This window comes from Stegastes partitus, unplaced genomic scaffold, assembly GCF_000690725.1.
Source record: "Stegastes partitus isolate 25-593 unplaced genomic scaffold, Stegastes_partitus-1.0.2 Scaffold1228, whole genome shotgun sequence".
Taxonomy (NCBI): Eukaryota; Metazoa; Chordata; class Actinopteri; family Pomacentridae; genus Stegastes; species Stegastes partitus.
Genome location: NW_007578959.1, coordinates 84608 through 106812, shown reverse-complemented (window position 1 = coordinate 106812; position 22205 = coordinate 84608). Strand labels below are relative to the sequence as shown.

The 22205-nt window shown below is 38.8% G+C and overlaps 3 protein-coding genes across 3 annotated transcripts in view; all 3 read right to left on the bottom strand.

The window, feature by feature from the left end:
• Nucleotides 1–5316: 5316 nt before the first annotated feature.
• On the bottom strand, nt 5317–6187 carry fgfbp1a (fibroblast growth factor binding protein 1a). Its single transcript, XM_008297541.1, has one exon. The coding sequence runs from the start codon at nt 6185–6187 to the stop codon at nt 5552–5554; it is 636 nt and encodes a 211-aa protein (XP_008295763.1). The 3' UTR covers nt 5317–5551.
• Nucleotides 6188–7880: 1693 nt separating this feature from the next.
• On the bottom strand, nt 7881–9167 carry fgfbp2a (fibroblast growth factor binding protein 2a). Its single transcript, XM_008297542.1, has 2 exons — nt 8467–9167; nt 7881–8259 (listed from the first exon to the last, which is right to left on the bottom strand). The coding sequence occupies exon 1, from the start codon at nt 9129–9131 to the stop codon at nt 8475–8477; it is 657 nt and encodes a 218-aa protein (XP_008295764.1). The 5' UTR covers nt 9132–9167; the 3' UTR covers nt 7881–8259; nt 8467–8474.
• A 1964-nt stretch (nt 9168–11131) lies between these two features.
• Nucleotides 11132–22205, bottom strand: part of prom1a (prominin 1a) — a gene marked incomplete at its 5' end in the record, with an annotated part of 63154 nt that continues 52080 nt past the window's right edge. The window contains 4 exons of the mRNA XM_008297543.1: nt 11132–14467; nt 16677–16709; nt 18741–18843; nt 21864–21887. Of these exons, the coding sequence (XP_008295765.1) occupies nt 18774–18843; nt 21864–21887 (94 nt within the window). The remainder of the gene's footprint in view (nt 14468–16676; nt 16710–18740; nt 18844–21863; nt 21888–22205) is intronic.

Below are 22205 nucleotides of genomic sequence, written 5' to 3'. Positions count from 1 at the left end.
TGATATTATTCTTACGAACTCTAAAAATGTGATTTAAGATGAGGTGCAACCACACGGCTCCAGACCAGAGAGTGAGGGAGAGCGTCAGGAGATGAGCCAGGAAGAAGGAAGAGCATCACAGAGAGTGTGGCTGAGCATGAGGAGCCAAATCAGACAGGTATGTACGAGTGTCTGAGACGGTTACTGTAAAAGGGCCGTGGTAGTAACAGTTGGATACAGTGAAGAAAGATAAAGGCTCCACTGAGGCAAATTTGCAAAATCTGAGTTTAAAGACTTTGTGCTTGGTTTGGTTTTAATGCACTAGTACACGAGAGACTGTTTCCATGACGGGGATAATTTACAGTTATGAGTAATGAATGAAGTTGTTCGTATAGATCTTGCTGTTGTCTGATGCAGCAGGTATTTAATTCAGATGAAGATCTCATGCACAACAAACTAAACTTGTTGGTCCTGTTAACATTTCGCTGGGTTACATTCATTGTTGGTGCTCCTCATTAATGTCACCTGGCTCTGTTGTCATTGCAGCACTTTTTTTTTTAAAAATGCGCGTTTCAATTCATACATATAAAAGTATAGAACCAAGGGAATGAGAAAGGTTTTGTGATTTTAGCAGCAAACTGTGTCATTTGTACAGTCTGTGATGTTTTTGGAGGAAATATCCTTCCCCAAAGGACTTCATGCAGCTCATAGTATACCACTTATGTGTTCATTCAGACATGAAGCTGACACTTTCTTTTGCTGTCAGATTAAAGGAAAAACATCCATGCCTGAAAGAGGCTTAATTTATTAGAGTAAACCTGCTGAATTGCAGCATTTCAGTTTTAACGCTAAAAACTGTCCTGATTTAACAAATCCATTTTTAAAATGAGAATGTTAATCAGGAACATGTTGAGTTTATTATGTGTTCAGTGAAACCTCAAAACACAATATGCTTACATTTTGTATACTGAGAGGAGAAAACTGGTTCAAATGTAGAGCAAGATTGAGGGTTTTCTTGTCAGATTTTTTTTTTTAACTTCAAGCGGGAGTACCTAAGACAGACTATAACTGATGATCGATACAGTCAGTAAGCATGAGTCAGCTACTGTGTGGCCAGTGGCTGAAAGTCCAGGCTGTCATAAATCAGTTTGCACTCTAAGATGCTGTAAACAATTCTCCAGTGACACATTTCATTCTCAGACCTGAAAAATGATGAAGTCGTGTTATTTTTGCACTGTGTCGTATGCTTGTGTAACTTTTTTGCTGAAAATGTATGGGGTTGGTCGTTTACTCATCTCTGATCGTGAAAATGTGACGTTATGATTTTTGTCAGTTGCGGGCCAGTTTATGTTGCAGCCCGGTGAATGCTGGTTTCTCGTTTGCTGGGTCCAGATCGGCCACCAACATCTTATCAGTTTGATTTCATGCTAACAATGTGATTTTTGTTGAGTTTCATTAATTCCCTTTAGTTCTTTGTAATCTTGGCTCCACTGAGTAAAGCTCTTTATGAACCAAACGCTAATTCACACGCACACACAGGGGCATTCACTTGAGTATGTAAGCTGGGCACACACACACTCTCTCTCTCTCTCTCTCTCTCTCTCTCTCTCTCTCACACACACACTGTGCTAAATCTCCTTAGTGTCAGTACTGCAGGAGTGTGTTTTGCCTTACTTTTGGTTTGAACAAGGCTCACACCTCTCAGCCAATCAGGAGCTGCAGGCAGTCAGACCACCTGTAAGTCCACACTATTCAGGCTCCACCCAGGAAGGATGCCTTTGGCTTTGGTGTTTTGATAGAAGAACAGCCAACTACGGTACTCAACAGGAGTGTGTAGCAGGAACATTTTAAACCTTTTTTTACCAACTGGAGCCTCTAAATCAGGTGACTGATCTCCTACCAAACTGAGAGACACTCCCATCTAGTTTTACAAAAAAAAAAATCATTGTTTATTCGGTGCCAGCAGTATAAATTTGCCCTCTATCGAAAACAGTTCTTATGCAAAGACATGTAAGTTTATAATCTGCATAGCTGCAGAATCTGGTCATTTTCTGAAGGTTTGCTACTCATATCGTCCTTTAAACGAAACATGACCTCTTTAGTGCAGCTTAAAAAATGCCAACAGGTGTAACTTTTGAGTGTGAACAAGTGCAGAATGTAATCAAAGTGGAGGTCTACTAATGAATGACAGTTTTATTTGTTCATGTTTAAAGCTGTGATAAAAAAGATATTTACCACTGATTTTAGGGACAAGATCATACCTGAAGAACAAAATGATTTCAGCTGTAATTATTTCTTAAACCTGTTGATACTGGTGTTAAAGTAGTCTAGAACTGAAGGGGTGGACGTATCTATGTCCGCGTAAGAATCCACAGAGGCTTTAGTGGCAAATACGCTCCAGTCAGTGGGTTGAAACTGGTGCTGTAGTGCAGAGTTGACTCCCTCTTGGCACACTTTAACTGTTCTCATCGCTGGTTTCACACGTTTGATGAGCGGTGAGTACCTGGGGAGTAGGAACAATGACACATGGTCTGACTGTCCCAGGTGGGGGAGAGGGATGGCTCTGTATGCCTCAGGTACGTTTGTGTAAACATGGGCCAGGGTCTTGTCTTCTCTCATGGGGCAGGAGACATGTTGGTAAAATTTAGGAGCAACAATAAAAGCGGCCTTCAGGTGTTAGATCTGGGGTTTGCTAATGGCAGCACGCAGTTTATTCATTCCAAGCTTAGCATCAGAATCTGTGGGGACAGCAGTCACAGCAGATTGCTGATAGAAAGGTCTACATCTAACCAGGAGAAATTCCAGGTTGGCAGAAAAGTGCCTCTTGATTGCCTTGCAGTGTCCCTGCACCTAGGTTTGTTTGTATAAATGCTTACACCTCCACCTCTGGTCCTACCAGAGTCGTCTGTTGTCCTGTCTGCCCTAAGCACGTAGCATCCTGCTAGCTCAATCAGCCATGTTTCTGTGAAAACCATTATGTTACAGTCTGTAATCCATTTGTATGTCAAATATTTATTCTTGTTTATGGTAATTACTGCACGTGGACAACAACCTTTTTGAGGAATGAGATATTTAACTGAGTTTCATTCTGAGCTTCTAAGATGTCCTGACAAGATAAATTACTGTGCAGCAAACATAGCAAAAAATTTAGTCTCAGCTGGACACTTTTATGCAAAGTGTGCTACAGCAGCACAATACATGTGTTAGCCCATGTTTAGTCACTGATATGTATATCTATCTATCTATCTATCTATCTATCTATCTATCTATCTATCTATCTATCTATCTATCTATCTATCTATCTATCTATCTATCTATAAACAGCTAGGTAGCAATTCAATTTGTGTATTTTCAGTAGGTGTAGTCACTTTTTGGAAAACACAGAATAAGAACAGTTGGGGGTCATATGCCTTCTGAGATGGGTCTGGTTTAGAACAGACACATTGCTGGTCAGGACAGTGATTGCTTATTAAAATGTGACGCTAGTTTAGTCCAATTTTCCAGCATTACTGTTAAACCCCTTTAATGTGAGTCAGTAATATTGTTTTGGTTTGCTACCATTTGAAAGGACAGTTGATGCCTATATATATAACCCATTTAACCAGCTGTAGGCACCAATGTTGGTCTTGAAGTTATTGAATCAAATTATTCTTAGAGTTGTTAAATTAAGAGTGTGCAGGTGTTCTTGTAATGTTTTTGTGGAAACTATTTTTACTGAGCGTATTCACGCTCTCAGAGTGCCTTGCGTCACATTTCACCAGCTGCCCAGTAGAATTAAAGTCTTGTGTTTTCAGCAGCTGGTGTTTTAAAATCTTGCTTGAAGGAAAACTCCTCCTTAAATATACTTCTATATTCGCTGCATTCCTGCAGTGACTGTGCGACTGCCCTCTAATTTGCTTTTCGCTGTAGCCACATTACTTTGGGTTTTTCTCATCTGCCAATAACAGATTTCCTACAAAGTCCAGAATGCAACCTTCCGAGAATGTGAACTTGATGCATTTCAGCTGTGGGTGTGCTATGCTACATATATTCATATATATAAACTATATGCTACGGCAGCAGGTGAAGATCAAGTCATCAAGAAAAAGGAGAGTCTTCTCTTCTAAAATTGCAGCATGTGTTAACATTGCTCTGTTTTGGTCTGTTTGAGCTGCTCTCCTGGAAGAAAGTTGTAGCTGCCTCTTACAGATCTGTGTGTGACTGGTAAATGTCAGTACTGACAGTTTCTGCTGCTGATGCTTCAGGTGTGCTCGATGAATTACCAATGTGGCCTGTTACCCTCAAGAAACCAAAAATAGCAAAAACTATAAATGTGCATCCTGAAACTCTGAAAGGGACATCATCAACATCTTTTGTAAGCAAAGAATTATTTGTTACAGGATGGACTGTTCTGTTTGATAACTCCACTCTTGTTGTTTGGAAGCAAATGTGACAGTAAAATAATTTTTTGACAATAAGAAAACAGATTACACTGTGTACTTTATTGATGAGTGTATGCAGCTCATTAACACGTCAAACATTTTACTTTATGCAATATTTTGATACAGTATTGCTTAAGTACTAGGAAAACAATGACATACACACACACACACACACACACACACACACACACACACACACACACACACACACACACACACACACACACACACACACATATATATATAAAAGCAAGACAGGTATGGTTTGTCCCAGCAGATGTTATTTTAAAGCATCAATAGCTTTGAAGCCGAAGTGTGGGAAGTTCTACTGATAATGCTCTAAATGCCAAACATAATGAAATCTTCACTTTGACCTGCCTGATGTTTTTGCTATCTGATCTATTTGGACCCTGCTGCCCTTTGGCTTTAATTATGCAAGGTGAACATGTGAAGTTTTTGCGGTTTCACACTGAGAGCGTGGATTCAGAGGCTTGTCAGTGCCAAAGTATGCAGGCTAAGGCTTCTAGAAATCACACTCCCTCTGGTTAAATTACTGTGTCAATACCCAACATGCTCAAACGTCTAATCTCCCAGCAAATGCCTTCAGCAGGGCTGTGCACATTTGGGAACGACAGAAAATGGGTTTGACATAAATTACACAGTTTACGGACAGACAGGGTAGTTTTGTTTAAGTAGGCTTCTTAAAATTGAGGAGGAGAGGTAATTTCAGTAAGACTGTGATGGAAAACAAATGTCTTTAAGTGAAATTACGTAAAGTAATAAGCTCTAGAGACAGAAATGGTATGGGTACAGGCTGTGCTTTAATTGTGTATGTGTTTCTAAGAGGGAGAAACACATTATATTCTACGTTTATGTCTCAATACCAATTTCTGAAAGAACAAGTTGTCACCCCAGATAAATTCTTCAAAATGGACAAATCAGAAAGCAACATTAAAAAATGGACAGAGAAGTATTTATTAATGGGTAAAACCACTGTTAACAATAGGAAAGTGTGCACTCTAAATCAAACAGTTCTATGAAAATCTTTCTGCTAAGCAGCAAGCATCTATAAAGAGTCTGTAACTAGATAAGTATTGATGTGACTGCTTACAAAGACAGATCTAATTCAGTTTCGTTTACTTTTTTCCTCCTCAGCAATCATAATCCTGCACCATAGTAAAAAAGAATGTGCAAAAACTCGACCAGGCGTCATTGCAGTATTCCTTTGCCAACTTCTTGTTACCAGGCTGACAGGATTTAACCGTTTTGGGTGCAAAGGGTGCAATATAAGGCGGGGCAGTCTTCTTTTTCTGTGAAACACGGAGTCGGAAATGAGCATCTGCTGCAGCTCTTTTGCAAATACCCGCCTTGACCAATGCATTATTGTTCTGGCACAGATTCTTTTGCTTCCTCAGTGCCCTGGCAATCTGCTTCCAGTAGAGTTTAACATTGGAGGCATATTGGGGACAAACAGCCGGTCTGGCAGCATACTCGCAGCTGAAGCTTGTGTCCCCTTTCTTGCAGGTGACACCGAGGATGAAGAGGTCCTCACCTGTCGCAGCCCAGGTGCAGTCAGACTTGTCTTTGGTGACCAGTTTGCCTTTAATGGGCTGTGCAGAGACGGATTTGGGTTGGCGGCTCACCTTTAGCCCCGACCTATCCTTGTGTTGACCTCTGTCCACATCTCTTCCCCTACGTCCACGGCCCTTTTGACAGCTGCCCACCATCAGCTGATGGGAAATACAAGCCAGGACCAGAAGGATTGTGATATTGGTAAGGAAAGCCATGAGCCCAACAGAACACACCCTGCCAAAAATACATTCAGATTTAGTTGTCTGAGCTCAAATCCCTTATATTTGTCTTTTTGGAAAGACACACTACATTTCAAAGAAAACGTATAGTTGTGAAGATGTTCTTGGCTTGATGTGGAGGCTATGGCTAAAAAGGCATTAAGAAAGGATATGAAAGATGGTGCAGGTAATATAAAAGGTCAGACATAAATAGGATTTTGATAGTACGTTTTATAATATGTTACTGTAAGTAAGTGGATTTTGATTCATCTAAAGGCGGTGACAAAAAAACTGCTGTAATTGTTGGTTTAAAAGTCGGTAAAATGAAACAATCTACCATACAGCTTCACTAAGTGTAGACACTCAGCAATGCAAGTTCCTGTAGCAATATTAAGCATATTGAACCAGATTATCAGGTGTTATTTAATCAGAGAAGTATTGCGCATGATGCATCGTTTAGGAGCACTAAGGTGAATTTATTATATAGAAGGCACTAGCATAAATATCCACTACACACACACACACACACACACACACAGCAAGTCCAAACACTGCACTAAAACCAATTTGGGCACCGTTACAGACTGACAGCAGATGAAACAGTGGTGACTTTACTTACCTCAAATTTTCAGAGAAACTTCGGTTTGCAGTCCTGACACATGAGAGTCAGAGTCTCCTTTACCTGCAGCTTGCAGTTTGCTGCTGCATAATCAGCCCTCCCCTTCAAACACACACACACACACACACACACACACACACACACACACACACATAGCATGACTGAAGGGCTTAGAAAGTTTCTTGAGCTCGGACTAGCAAACCAGTGACAGGGATCGATGAAGGATATTTTGAACCTGGTACATGTATCTTCAAATTGCAATCATCCAAAGACAGATACATGTAAAAGATGTCCTGTAGAAAATAAAAGATCCTGGAAAATCTATCACCAAAACCAGAAAAACTACCTTATTTACCTGGCAATGAAGTTAAATAACTTGCTACTTCACAAATTCATTCATGTTTATCAGCTACACTGCAACATATTCTCACACTTACTCAGTTAGAGTCCAAACTTAATTAAACCACCAAAGGCAGAGACCTTAAGCTTCTGTTTTTTCATGAGTTTGAATAATTATAAACACTGTCCAGACTCATGTTGAGATATCAGGACAAAAAGTTATCTGTTGAGGCAGATTGTGCTGCCTGCTTTAAGAAGTCCCACCTGTTTTAGAATAGTTTAAGCTCTTTATTTTAAAGAGTCTTTTAAGATCGTCACTACTCCGTCTGTGAGTGCAGCGCGCCAAAGATAAAATGACTTGAAATATCTTGAAAGGAGCCAGATGTCTGCAGGAGAAAAATCAATGAATGATTGAACTTGGAAAACTCAAAGCCTGAAGCACCAAACACCGAATATGTGGAGTACGGGAAAGCAGGTGATTCTTATAGTTTAAGAATACCATACAGTATTTATGATCATAAGACATTATAATACCACAGAGAAGCCATTTTTAATATTGCTCTTATTTAATGTACATTTTTATTGCAGGACTATTTTTTCTTTATCAGGAAGGTATCAGTAAAATAAAAATGATTTGCACAGAGATTGAATCATATTTAATTATTTATTTATTTAATAAAACAGTTTCACATTTGGTATATCATTCCATCAAATACACTAATACAGTACTCACTTCCTTTTTTGTCCAAAAAGAAAAAAACAAACTCAGATCACTTCAAACAATGTAATATTCAGTATGAAGTGATTATACAAGTAAACAAACATAAATACATATCTTATCACATGGTAAAGCAGTACCATTTCGTACAGGTTGTTCATGCAAAACATTAGTAAAGGTTGTGAAGGTCTTCCAGACTGGATCTCAGTCAATGATGATGCATGTAAGATTCAGTCAGAAAGGTGCTTTTGAAAGTCACTGCAGTACCACTGCTTCCCCTGAAGAGCGCACTGGAGTTCTTCTACCCTGGACTGAAGTACTGCTGGTCTGGAATTTCCCTCCAATGGCTGGTTTAATTAGACATCAGAAGTTATCTTCATCATAATTGTAAATCTGCAAATATAATAGAGGGATAAATGCATGTACAGTTGAATATTATGCACATCAGTAATAGAAGAGAAAAAAGTTAGAATTTTGCACATATGTGCTGAAGGCACTCTTGACTAAATACCCACATTCCACCACAGTGCTGTTGGATTAGTCATAAAACAACATAATAAGTGTTGTGTATTAGTAGAGAGGCCGAGTACTGCTGCTTACCTTCCTGGTTATTTCCTAAACAAACCAATGAAGAAGGAGCAGATGCCTGCCAGTGACCTCCAGCAGTACTGCCGAGCCATCCTCTTAGCATTGCTCTCAACAGGAGGTGTCGTCGGTCCTGGACCCGTTCTCTGTGTGGTCTTTACTCTTTGTGGCACTCGGATGGTTTTTGTGGCAGCTTGTCTTGCTGAATCAGGCCCTGTAGGTGCAAGTGGAGCTTGAGGTCTTACTGGTCTCGTTCCTGTCCTAGAAGGACCCTCTGGTGATGGCCGGGAGAATGAAGCAGATGAGAAGACCATCTGAGATTCATCGGTCGCCTTCCTGCACATGTGAGGTTTGATCTGTCTCGGTGCCTGGCAGGCATTGTGGAGCTTTCTCAGGTTCCACATCATCTGGACAAAGTAGTGCCGAGGGTTTTTGTTGTAAGTGCGGCAGGTTTGAGGCTTGCCCACATACTCACACCAGTAGGAGCGCCTGTTGCTCTGGCATGACAGCCTCAACTTTGTGTATTCCCTGTGACCAGTGACGATCATGTTGCACATGTCCTTAGCCTTGGTGCTGAATCTGATGGGCTCATCCCAGAGGCTTTGTCTCCTGCCGTCACCCTGAGCCTCAGCTGGCCAAAGGTAGCAGGCAAGCAGCAGAGCTACAGCCTGGGACCACATGGTGTCAGATGGATGCTGAGTTTAAGAGGAGGAGATTGGTACTGCTCGAGCTGAGGGTCCCTCCTGCTATTTATTGGCTAAGCAGATGAAGAGGAAATTCAGGTTTTAAAAAAAAGCAGACTAAAAGAAGCTGGTTGCATGGGAGGAGGAAGAGGACAGCCACATCGGTTACAACAGTCAGGAGAAAGAAAGCCACAGCTCAAACCAGCCGAGATGTTGACACTAATGCTCATGTTTACAGGTGTTATGTAAAAAAACACATCACACATTGTTACACATGAAGAAATTCCAGAAGAGCCCAGTTATGTTAACTGCACCTCATAGAACCATTTGTGTAAAACAGTTTTACGCATTTTTGTTGCCACAGGGTTTATGCAATCATGAAAACATAATTGACAAATTTCAAGTACATTTCAATTAAAAAGAAATGTGGCATGTCTGACAAACATCCTAATGCTTTCAAGTTCTTGCTTGCTTTAAAAGGTAGTTGGAACTCATAAATGTGCAGCTCAACCTATAATTTCCCTCCAAACATAAACACAGCCAGAATCCACAGCCACAGAGAAACGTGAGTAAAAGTCACTCACACATGGCAGAGCACGGCCAGCGTTTAGAGCAGTAAATAATTACCGTGCAGATTAAGAAAGAACAAGAAATGCCTGTAAAAGACTGGGGAGGAGGGTCAGAAAGATTGTCAGGCCCGAGTGGGTCTGATAGTGTGGCTTTATTTTCAGCCCCATCGGGGGAAAAGGGGCTTGTATCACAAGACATCACAGATGTAATTTACATTTAAAGCAAGTCTCTAAAATTGCCAGTGTATTCACAAGTTGTAAGTTTTATGTTCATTCCCTCAGTTATTCTATCCTAGTTTTTAGGTGAGGGGACACTCCTCAGCTGTAGTCCCACTTTTGCCAAACACAGTTTCTTATTAAAATGTTCACACCACCCCCACCTTAATGTCCCTGTTCCCTTGAGATTGCAGCATGCTCACCAGCACACTTTCTCTGATCTATCTGCCTCTATAAATGCATTTAATGCTTCCCACAATTGTGTGCAATATTCTCTTTATTGCAGCTTAATTTTGTGTAGCTGCTCCCAACACAGGTGCCTTAATGAAATAGCTAATAATGGCAACCAAAAGATGTAATCACAATAAGACACATTTAACATCCAGTAGCATTGTGTCCATTGAATTCCAGTATCGATTAATAAATGAAGTTATTTCTTTGCTGTTTTTCAGCGAGTGAACTTTCCTGACATGTTATGCCCTTCAAACGTTAAATACTTGTCTGGAAAGCACCTTAAAGTTCACATTTCAGCGCCTTCTGATGTTGTTAGAGAATGGCTCTGCCTATAAAAGCTATTATGGATTGTAAATACAGTAACATGCAAGGACAGTTTGTAAAAATCTCTGAAAGACCTTCTCCCACCCAACGTTTGATGTGAAAGTAAACATAATAAAAAAATAAGGGATTTTCTCTCAACCGCTACTTCTGTTTTTGACTAGTTTTGTTCTCATCGGTTTCTATACAAGCCTGTTTAGAAGCAGCAATGAGATGGCATGTGGTTTTGCGAGTGGTGTTTTTTCACATACTGCTTGGTGCCTGAAACAAACCTCAGAACGAAGCTTATGGAAAAAGATAATCATCTCTTATTGAAATAGCTGACCAGTAACGCAACCCAGCGGGGGGTGGCCAGCAGTGGCAGCACCACATAAGAATGTGCAGTGCTATGTCAAACTCTTAAGATACACAATGAGCAAGCGTTCAGTAGCACACTATGTTCATTTATAATAATTAACTATGTAAATGACATTTTTTGCTTAATGCATGTGAGGTATACTCCTCTTTTTTGGCTTTACAACAAATATGAAAACCCTCAAATTCTTCTCTATTTTGTATTAAACCAAAAATATTCAACCACAATAAAAACATGTTGCCCAGAAATGCATGCTGATTCAAACCACAGAATTCCCAGAAGAATGACAGGGAGATAATGACTTGAATTTCAAAGTTTATTCACAATTTGTACACTCTCTTTTCACCACCACATAAAAAGGTCCTCTTCCGTGGCTCCATCAGTGCCCAACTTTGGAGCATCACAGTTCAAACCAGTTACCATTGTATCTGATCCATCCAGGGTTTTGATACACGATATCTAGTTTAAGCACTTAGTAAAATACATTTTTTTTTCTCCCAAGATGGGTCACATCCAGACTCTAGCAGACAAGAAAACCGGTGATAGTCTTGTCAAAGTGAGCACACAAATACTTCAAAAATGTCCATCTTAATAAGAAATGAGGAAATGAAACAACTTGAAACATATTGACTATGTTTGTATTGTGAAAGTGGTTAAGATATACAAATAATAACGTATGAATAGGGGACAAGATTGGAAATATTTTCTGTCCAATACCAATTAGTTGATGCCAACAGTAGTGGATCGAAAAGCTAGCATAACTAATTATTTTAAAAAAAACTGAAAGTTTTCTCAAAATCACACAATTGTTTTTACTAATTTCACCTCATTGACATTTTTTTTTTTGCTACATACTTAAAACCAATTTTAATCATTGTGTGTCCTTACCTGGTGTCTCTGTAGGCTACTTTGGGATTTTGTAAAACAGAGAAGTTACCTCATGTATTAGCTGCAGCCACATGTAGCGAAGCTGTCACAGAGGTATCTGAGTGGCCAGAAATTAACCTAAAGGTATATCCCTACTCTGTTGGATTTACAAGATGAAGAGAATTTGCAATGCCAATGTGAGGAATTTTAAAAATTACCATTTAATATGAAATAGCATATGTAAAAATGAGGTTACCTAGTTCACTCGCTAAAACAAATTGGTAACTAGCTTGGATCATGGTTATGTGGCCAATTAAATTTCTATCTAAGGAAAACGTGAATTCCTGGGCTACTACTTTTCTCAGCATCAATTAGTTTGTAATGTGAAGGCAATTTAAGTTAAAATACATAAAAAATGAATAATAAAAAGGGATTTAAGGTACATGAGGTGAAATATTTTGACTAGTTTCCAGTGCTACTCAGTCGCTGCTAATAATCAGATCGTTTACAAATGTTGTTAGCACTTTCTTAAAATCATAGTTACATATTTCATCTCATTGACAGTTTTTACTTGATTCAATGTGACCTTTATTATTGTAAATCCTAACAATTGGAGTTGTGGGGTTGTTCCAGGCTAACTTATGATGTGTGAATACAATAATAAGACACCTAAAATCAACAATTTTAATGTTAAGATGGACATTTTCACAGTGTACATCAACACCATCAACTATGTAAACCGTAAAGCATGCTTCTCTTTTCTACTATTTGATTGACAGCGCTCTCTTGTCCCAATAATGGATTGTCTACTTTTTCACCATTACTTTGCTGACAGCAGCTGCAAATGTTCCTGTAAACATGAAGCTGAGGTGGGTGGGGTAACTGGATTGGCGTGCCCAATGCATTAAAGATAGACTTCAGCATATTTCTCAGTCAACTTCCATATCAAGCAATACAAAATAATAAAACAAAAAAGCTTTTGAATACATTCACTTGTTCCGTAGTTTAAAATGTATTCATCGCTACTGTGGGTTTTTAAAAAGCGAAAAAAGAAAACAACATAAGCACATAGCTGATAGACCACTAAAGACCTGAGATCTACAGTAAAAAGGAAAAAAACAAAACAGGATTTGGCTTGAGAACGAATTCTCCATTTTAAAAGTAGCAACTCTAGAAAGCAAGAAAGATCTCAGTGAAAATGCCATGTTAGTGAACTCAACATGATAGCGAGTATTACTAATAAGTTCATCACATAGGGAACCTAAAAGTGTGGTTATAGGTTATTCTCTGACTTTATGATATAGTTTAAAGGGAAAATCCACCCAAAATACTTACACTGTTGGTGAAGTTGTGGCCTGATTTTGATGTTTGGCATCATATTAACTTTGATAGTACAATGTTTTTGTCAGATATTTCCAGCACAGACACAACAGAGATGTGCTTTTTTAGCCTTCTAAGTGAGTAGTATGGAATATGGGGGGGACACTTCCTAGAAGGTCAGGGTACCAGATATATCTTGCAAGGTAAAAACATATATCTGTTGTACATAGTAACAGATACAACAGTAATGTCCTCACTTCTTTAATGTGTGATTTCTTTCGGAAGCTTACAATCTGTGGAGGTTTTAATGGATAACTAGATGAAAACTACTGGCATCTGACGTCCATACAAGAATACATATGTAAGGACATCAGCTTAGCAGCCCAGAATACAATGCCGCATCAAGCCATCTTTCACTTTATCTTCTTAAATGCAATTGTTTTGCAACTTCAGATGTTGTTTAAAGGCATTCTGGGGCATGTAGGGAAATAACATCTGACTCAAAGGTTAAAGGAGATTTGTTCTGGTAGAAAATGTGAGGAGTAGCGTTCAAACACTGTAGCAAAATAATTCCCGGATTGTTGATTTTCAGCAGCGTAACAGCATCTGATGGTGGATTTTCTCTTTTAAAAAGGGAGCAAATCTGTCAAATTCCAGGATAAAATATACTTCTGAAAGGCAACCTGTCATTTGCAATGTGCCCCAAACCAGCAAAGACAAACGTTCTTGAAATACTGTAAACATTTTAAACAGTCATGCTAACTTTCCTTAAGATATCCCCCAACCCGTCTCTGTATTTTACCACTTTGTTCAAGCCATGCAGTTTTCAGTCATTAAGATACCACACATCCGCCATCCGAAACATACTGCAAGTAAAAAGGATGTGTCATTTTCAACAAAACAGCACTTTTGAACACACTATACTTCATGCTAAGTTGCAGCTTTTGTCACAGGTGTATTTTCACTCTATTGTACCTTTAACACTAGCGTAGGTTGAAAGCACTACATCCATTTTAGGTGCAGGAAGAAACAAAAAAAGTCCTCTATCACCTTGCTGTGTCCTTTAGGTGACCTTTCAGCCTCTGTTTTCTTAAGCACAAATAAGAACATTTAAACGAACAAGCATCACAGTTAATGTTATGTCCTCTCACTGAATGTTTTTTCAGCTTTGTTTTGTATCTGAACAAATGTAAACGCAGACACAGCAGTCTTTTTTTTTTTTTCTTTTAAAAAATGCAGAACAAGCCTGGCTCAGGGTGATGCTGAGGGGAGAAGAGTTTGACGTCCTGCAGGCAGTAACCGCACTGAAGGCTGTGATTGGCCTGAATGAAAAGGTTCAGTTGATCATTGAAGATAAAAGCATCTGCAGGACTTTGTGTGTTCTCGCTGTGTTGTAAAGAAACCAGCTTTTATTGAACTTCATCTGGTCCAAGGAGTTGGGGAATGAGCAGCTGAAAAACAGACGAGAAAATAGGACATGCTCTGGTTAGTCGACCCAAAGAATACACATTGGCTTTAAGTCTACTTACAGTTGCTAAAGAAAGTATTTAGACCCTTTCACTTTTTACACATTTATTGGGTTGTAGATTTAATTATAAATGGGTCATTTAATAAAATCTACACTCAATAGCCCACACTGACAAAGTAAAACACTTCTGCAGGAAATTATTGCAAATGTAAGAAAAATCTGAAACTGTAATCTCTCAAATACCGACATAGTTTGGAAAGACAAACAGTGTTGTAGCCATAAATTCCAAGGAACTCTTTGCAGACTTCTGTGATAGAAAATGAATGCGCCAAGACATAGATCAGGGAATGGGTGAAGTCCATCCATCCATCCATTATCTATACTCTGCTTAATCCTCACTAGGGTCGTGGGAGGCTGGAGCCTAACCCAGCCAACTTAGGGCGAAGGCAGGGGACACCCTGGACAGGTCACCAGTCCATTGCAGGGCCATAGTTACCGATTAACCTCAACATGTTTTTGGACCTTGTGGGAGGAAGCCGGAGAACCTGGAGAGAACCCACGCTGCACGGGGAGAACATGCAAACTTCACGCAGAAAGATCCCTGTGCCCCCACCGGGACGTGAACCGGCGACCTTCTTGCTGCGAGGCAACAGTGCTAACCAACTGCGCCACCTTGCAGCGGAATGGATGAAGTGCATTTCTAAAAGCTTTGAGTGTTTCCAGGAAGACGGCAGCTGTGACATTAACAAAGTTAAATAGGTTACTGAGGGGTGACCAAGTCAGTTTAGCCTCAGGTGACCAGGAGCCCATTGGTCATGAGCAGAGCTTCTGCAAAGATGGAGAACCTAGCAGAAGGATGACCATCTTAGCAGCTGGATGGATGTTTTGAGTAAGAGACAAATTATAGCCTGCTTGAAGTTTGTCAAACAGCATTTGAAGTCATCTGACAGCACCAGTATTGAAGTTTCTTTGTTCTGGTGAAACGACTTGAGCTCTTTAGGCAGATGTCCAAACACTGCTAACTGGCTGCTAATAGCATCCCTACTGTAAAGAATGGTGGTGGCAGCAGCATCATGCTATGTTGGTGCTTCTTAGCAACACGGACACAGAGACTAGTAAAAACTGAGGGAAGGATGAATGCAACCGAATACAGAGAGGTCCTCAAAGAAAACCTGCTGCAGAAAACCTGAGACCTGAGGGGGACAGTTCACCCCTGAGCCTGACAGTCACTTGAACATCTGTGGAAAACTGAAGGTGCCAGATCACAGATGTTTCCCATCCACTCGGACAGAGCTTGAGAGGATCTGCAGGTAGAGTGGGATAAACTGCCCACATCCAGGCCTACAAAGCCTGCAGAGGATTAATCAAGAATGCTGGCAGCTGTAACTGCTGCCAAAGAGGCTTCTACAAAATACTACATCAGTGGTCTGAACAGGTTTGTAAGTGGGAGATTTCAGTTTTTGGTCATTATTACATTTGCAAACATTTTGAAAAACAAAAAACAAAACAACTACATGTTTTTACTATGTCATTTGGGTTATTGACTATAACTTGGATGTTAAAAAATGTCAGTTTTATACATTAGAAAGTGTAAAAGGTGCAAATACCAAAGCAAGATAATAGTGGATATACACATTTTACTAATTTAGTACCAATGTAGGAAATGATACAGCACAACCTTGTACCATTCTTTTCAGTTCTTTATAAAAAGATGTTTCTTGTTATACTGTCAAGACATGACATAGACTCTGCACGAATAAACACTCAATTTTATCTTAAAATGAAAATAAAAAAAAAAACCTTTAATGTGATAAAACAATCTCTCTTGCATCCAAGACATCAGATCAAATCAGTCAATACAAATCACTTCAAAGCAAGAGATTTCATTATCTTTATAATAGTGACCTGTTTTTTTTGGTGTTGTAATTTGCTCCAATATAATTCTCTGATCAGGTGAAAATGCTAAAGTCTCATTGTGTCTCTCTTTCCTCTCTTTTTTTGGGAAAATTAGATCTTCACACTTGATGTAGGAGCAAATTGCTTGTAAAATGGATACCTTAACAGCAGTGGTTCTGAAGCACCGTATTCCTTACTATTGATTGGCAAATTGAAACTCATTCTGCTGTTGGATCCGCTGCAGCTTTAGCTTTACAATCTGAAATGTAAAAATAGTAAGAAGAAAAAAAACTTACTGTGGTGTATTTTAGTTCCAGTTTTCGAGGGCACTGGGAAGACAAACATTAGAGAAAAACGAATTAGATTTTTTTTTTGTCGACATTAAGTAAATAATTCAAATCATACTGTGTTTTCTTATGAATGGGCCAGGAGATTATTGCAGCTCTGGCTGGGTTGTGAAATAAAAGAACTGTCAATGATGCTTTCATGAAGCTCCAGAGGGGATTTTCAAAGAATTCTCTGTGCTTTTTGAAACTAAAAAAAAAAGGTCTGTTGTTACATTACTTCCCCAAAACCTGCTCTCCACTGGGAATAATGCTTTTCCCTCCAGATATTGAAAGTTAAGTTTCAAACTGCTATATGTCATTTGGTAAAAAAAAATAATAATAAAAAAATAAAATAAATAGAAGGGTCTTTTTTTTTTTTTAGAAAAAATATATAAACTACAAATGAACCTGTAACCCAGAATTATTCTAGTGTAGCCTGACAAACCAAATTTTTCTGTCATAATTCTACATAACTTATATAACTTTATCTTTCTCCATAATGAAATACCACTGATCAAAATGAAAGCTAGGGTAATATAAAAAAGTTAAACCTTACATAAAAGAAAATTACATTTTCTTTTGTTGGGAAAATAAACAAATCTAAGATTAAAATTGTGATATATTAAGAAGTCATCAGGGGCTCAACTGCAACTAAGAGTCACGTGACAAAAAAAAAAATCAGATTATTCAAGTAAACTGCAGGTTGTATCTACACAGAACAGAGAGGTGACAAATGTAGAAACAACTGGAGAGATTGAGAAAAAAATCCAAAAAAAATCAATGCAGCATGGCTCAAAACCAGTATATAGCAGAGCAGGTTGTCATATGGCGCGTCTAGTTTGTAGAAGATGTAATAATGACATATATCTTCGTAGTTATTTTTCTACAACTATAAACACCACTACCATGTAAACAGGTTAAGTGCATATGTTTTCTTTTTTTGTAGAGTATAATAGAGTAATTTTCTTTTTGTAAATATTAGGAATAGATTACTTGAAGTAGAAACATCAGCTCTCTGACTGTCAATAAAAACAGACAATGTGTAATTTAGGAAAAGTGTAAGTTTATGGCTGAGCTTTAGTGTCGGCCTGCATTAGATTACACTGGTGTTCCTAATGAAGTACTCAGTGGCTGTATATTGTACTGTTTAGTGTTCAGCTCCTGTGGCTGCTGTTTTGCTGAAGCTATTCACCCTGTGGCCATGCTCGAGACTGTCTTGACTCCCATTTTGCTGAACTTGGTGTCAGCTTTAGATATGAGTGGGCATGCCAAGAAGATTTTGTAAACTTCCTACAGTGTCACTTGAAAGAAAAACTCTAGGAACAATCAGTCTTTTTTACAGCAGGCATTTCGACTTGTCAGAGTAGGTGAAGTGTCTTAGTTGTCCTACTGGGACATGTTAACATGTCACATTGCAGCATGTAGCTCTGACAGAAAAAGACCTCCAAACAAACTGAGCTGCTTGCGATTTGCAACGCTCATTATTTATCTGAACAGCAGGTCCTGCCAGCACAGAGGACAGAGATTGCAAATGCATCAAATGTGATGTTTAAGCGAAATTCTAATCACACTAATCTCATTTACTACATGAAAAGAACTGTTCCAACCAAGACATGAAGCTGGTCCGACAGGTTAAAGGCAGTTTTTAGAACTAAATTATGTTATTCTGAACAAGCACATTCAGTTTCTCTCCTCTACAACACACACACTAAACAGTCACAAGCAGTCAGACACACACACAGTGAAGACATTTACGGCTCGTTAGTGATTCTAAAATTAGTAATTCTCACCATGATGGTTTTCCTGCGAGCACAAAAGCACTAAAACAAGCTGTGAAGAAGTGTTAAGAGAGTTAGATCGGAGCGACACGTAAGAAACAAGATTAAAAACAGAGGAGAGAGGTAGATGGCACGCTGATGGCAGGCAAACAGCAGGACAAGGTGGCAGCTGTGTGAAGGAAATGTGTACGACTGGAAGGGATTAAATGAAACGGTGTTAGAGAAACAGACGTCTGATTCGTCAGTCTTCCTGTACCTTTCAGGAGCCAGAACAAGAGCTGGCTGTCTGTCACCAGTCGATGTGCCTCGGAGGAGCCGAGGCCCGCGGGAACCTGTTCATGGTATCATAGGTAGGGATGCTACAGGCACACACACACACACACGCAAAGGGCACAAAATTAACAGCCACCGACAGGAAATTCAACTAACTCATCACCATTTAGTGAAACCGTGGCTTGCTTCTCATCTTCTGACAAAGAGGAGAAGGACAAGCAGTTCACAAGACAGAGAGCAAAACAGCTGCATCCTCCGAGTTTAAACTCTGCAGCTAGTTAAAGGGGCATTAAGTACATTTCTGAATGCTCCAAATAACAATCACAGAAGAATATTTGTGAGATGGTCGGTGTTGTTGTTGTTGTCACAGCACCTGTGGATTGCCAAAGATTGCTGCAAAATGTTTTTTTGCTTCTCTTGCTTAAAACGTTTTCATGGACACATTTCTGCCTGCTGTGTCATCATCACAAATCCTAACCTACGTGACACTGTTCTAAATGTATTACTTGCTTCAGACTAACACAGTTGAGCGTCAGTGTTTCAGTACTTTCTGACTACAGATAAAGGTCAAATGAGGTTTTATGTCGATTACTTACTGCCCCTTCATGTGATTTGTGAGTTTCATTCTAAAAACGTGTGTGCATTTTAAGAAAAAACCTGAAAAGCACTGCTCAAAATAGCAAAGTATCATTATATTTTATCTAATTTTTTGCTTTCCAGTAAAACATCACAAATGTAAAATGTGGACAGTTCTTCTTGGGAGGAAACTGCTCTCGTATAAAAGACAAGTTTAACAAGTTTCAAAGATGATGTGGGGGATGATTGTGGCAGCAAGAACCAGCTAGTGTTTGGTCTTGTCTGTAATTTAGCTATTTTGCTCTCTGCCTATAGCTTCTGTTACAGTAGGTTGGTTGGCCAAAGTCATCCCCGTCCAAATGCAACTTAAAAATGTATAACATGCAGTTAGACGTTTTGTTAGATTAAGGAGAAAATCAAAGGAGCAGCATTCCCAGCGTCACACCAAAGCTTGACATGCTTGCCTCTCTCTGAACAAAATGATCAGGTGTACATTCATCGGACTTTGGCTGACTCTAGATGAGAGGAAACAGGAAGATTTTTCATTCCACATGAGCATCCCAGCGTGCACATAGAGCATGCAGTAGGTTAGTGATATGGTAGATTTCCAGAAAACCACAGAGCAGAACATTTGGCGACATGACGGAGAAAAGTGATGGTAGCAGAAGTGTCAGTCAGAGTTTCTTGCTGTGTTCTGGTGACACTTTTTGTTTCACAGATTTACTGCATCCCATTGTAATCAATATTTGTGTTAATTTATTCCTTTTGAGAAATAATTGACCATGGTAAATTGATACCACCCTAATTCCTGTGTTAAATCTCGAGCTTAAATCAGGACATGATGAGCTTAATGGAACATGAAGACTGCTATCAATGAGCAGCTAATCTTACAGTGTCAATGGTTAAAAAAAATGTGAACCAACATCTCTGAATCTACACTAATTACCTCATTATTACTCTAAACAGTCAGAGGTATTTGTACTTTGCTTGAGTACTTTATTTTCATGCCACTTTATATTTTACTACATTTTTGAGGGAAATATTGTACTTTTTCCTGAACTTTATTTATTTCATAACTGTAGGTTGTTACTTTACTATTATCTATTAAGTTAAGTATTTTCCCTACAAGGAGCTTCCAAAAGCCAGGAATCAATGCCTTTCTGTTTATTTCAATTGTTTTAATTTATTTTTTAGTGATTTTGAGATTGGTAACTATTGGTTCAACAAACCAAGACTTGTAGTAGGTTACTATGCATTTTTCAGTATGTTCAGAATTTTTTGCAAACCAAACAATCACATTGATCCATTTTGAAAATGAATTACAGTCCTTTACAAAAAAATTTAGAAAATTACAAGTACTTTGCCCAACTACAACAGTAAAATGCCATGTATACTTTAATGCATCAATAATGTTAATCTAATATTATAATACTAACATGGACCATTTGTCTGCACTGAGTAGTTTCACCTTTAGTACTTTACATTTGCCTGATTAAACTGACACCTAATTCACAACGTTTACCTGAATCAAAGTATTTTGACAGCGTGGTATTAGGTCTTTTATTTTGGTAAAGGATCTGAATATGCCTCCATGTCCACCACTGATTGTGTTGATGAGCTGATTTTTTAATTTTAGACAGAGCCAGGCCAACTGTTTTCTAAATTGGGCAAACTGTCTCTTCCTTACTAAATGCACAAAAGGAAGAGTGGTATCATCCAATTTTCCACTAATTCTTAAGAAATCAATTATGAATTTTTGACAAATCTGCTTCAATATCTTTTAAAATACTATTTGACTTGATTTCTTTGATAAAACCATTGGGTTCAAAATGCAATTTGTTTTTTTTTTCCTACTAAAAGCCACCATTACTTGTCAGCTTCCATGTCATTGTTATTTGATGACCTCCACATATTTGTGTGTTCATGTGTGCAATGAATCAGCTCCCCTGCAGGCATGCACCGTGTCCATCCACGTGCTTATTAAATAACCCACGTCCCCAGGCATGCCTCCACCTCCCCATCACATGCAGTAAACAGGATTAACGTAATGTTTACCTTGTCATCATAGGATTAGGAATACCTTGTGAGCGCTCACTATGATAACCATTATTACCAATTTCCATACTGAAAACAAAATATTGTATACAAAAAAGGGATGAAAAATGTAACATGACAGACATGGCATGCTGAACTTTAAGAGTAAAAATACGTTGTTTTTTTAAGTAGCCAAACTTGTTAGGAGATAAACATATTTTGAGTATAAACCATAGTGTATTATTTACACCATAACTTACAAAAACAGGTGGACTTGTAAGGTAATGATTGCAAGAGCCCTTCATGAAAGGTAAGGGGCACTTTTCAAAGGTAGCACACGACAAGAAGCCACACCATCCACCCATAAGAGCAATTCCAAGCTTAAAAACGCAAACCAGCACCAAGAATTTAGTAAACAGTTCTATTTACAAGATCAAGAGAAAAGCACAAAGTGATAGAAGTTGAAAGGGAGAGGGAGGTGGGTAAAATGTCTTACGTTTTCATGGGAATTGTCTCAACGCTATGAAGATACACAAAAAGAAGCAACATAAAGATGTTATTGATATGTTTGGCAAAAGAATTGCACCAGAAAGTGGCCTGTAATGCAGCACAGATTACATGGCAAGAGATGCCACTGATCAATTGAGACATTATAGAACATCTAGTGTGTGTGTGTGTGTGTGTGTATAAAGCCATGATCGAATAGAGTTCACGGAGGGCGGCGAGAAGGTGCATGAAGAATAAATATAAATTGACAAATGTGTCAATGTTTCTTTGTAAAGTGCTGAGTGCTTGACAGAAAGGGATGAAAATCACAAAAAAATAAAAAGATATGGAA

Bases quoted from the DNA above. Each gene is read 5' to 3' on its own strand.
- fgfbp1a (XM_008297541.1), bottom strand. From the start codon at position 6,187: ATGGCTTTCCTTACCAATATCACAATCCTTCTGGTCCTGGCTTGTATT.
- fgfbp2a (XM_008297542.1), bottom strand. From the start codon at position 9,131: ATGTGGTCCCAGGCTGTAGCTCTGCTGCTTGCCTGCTACCTTTGGCCA.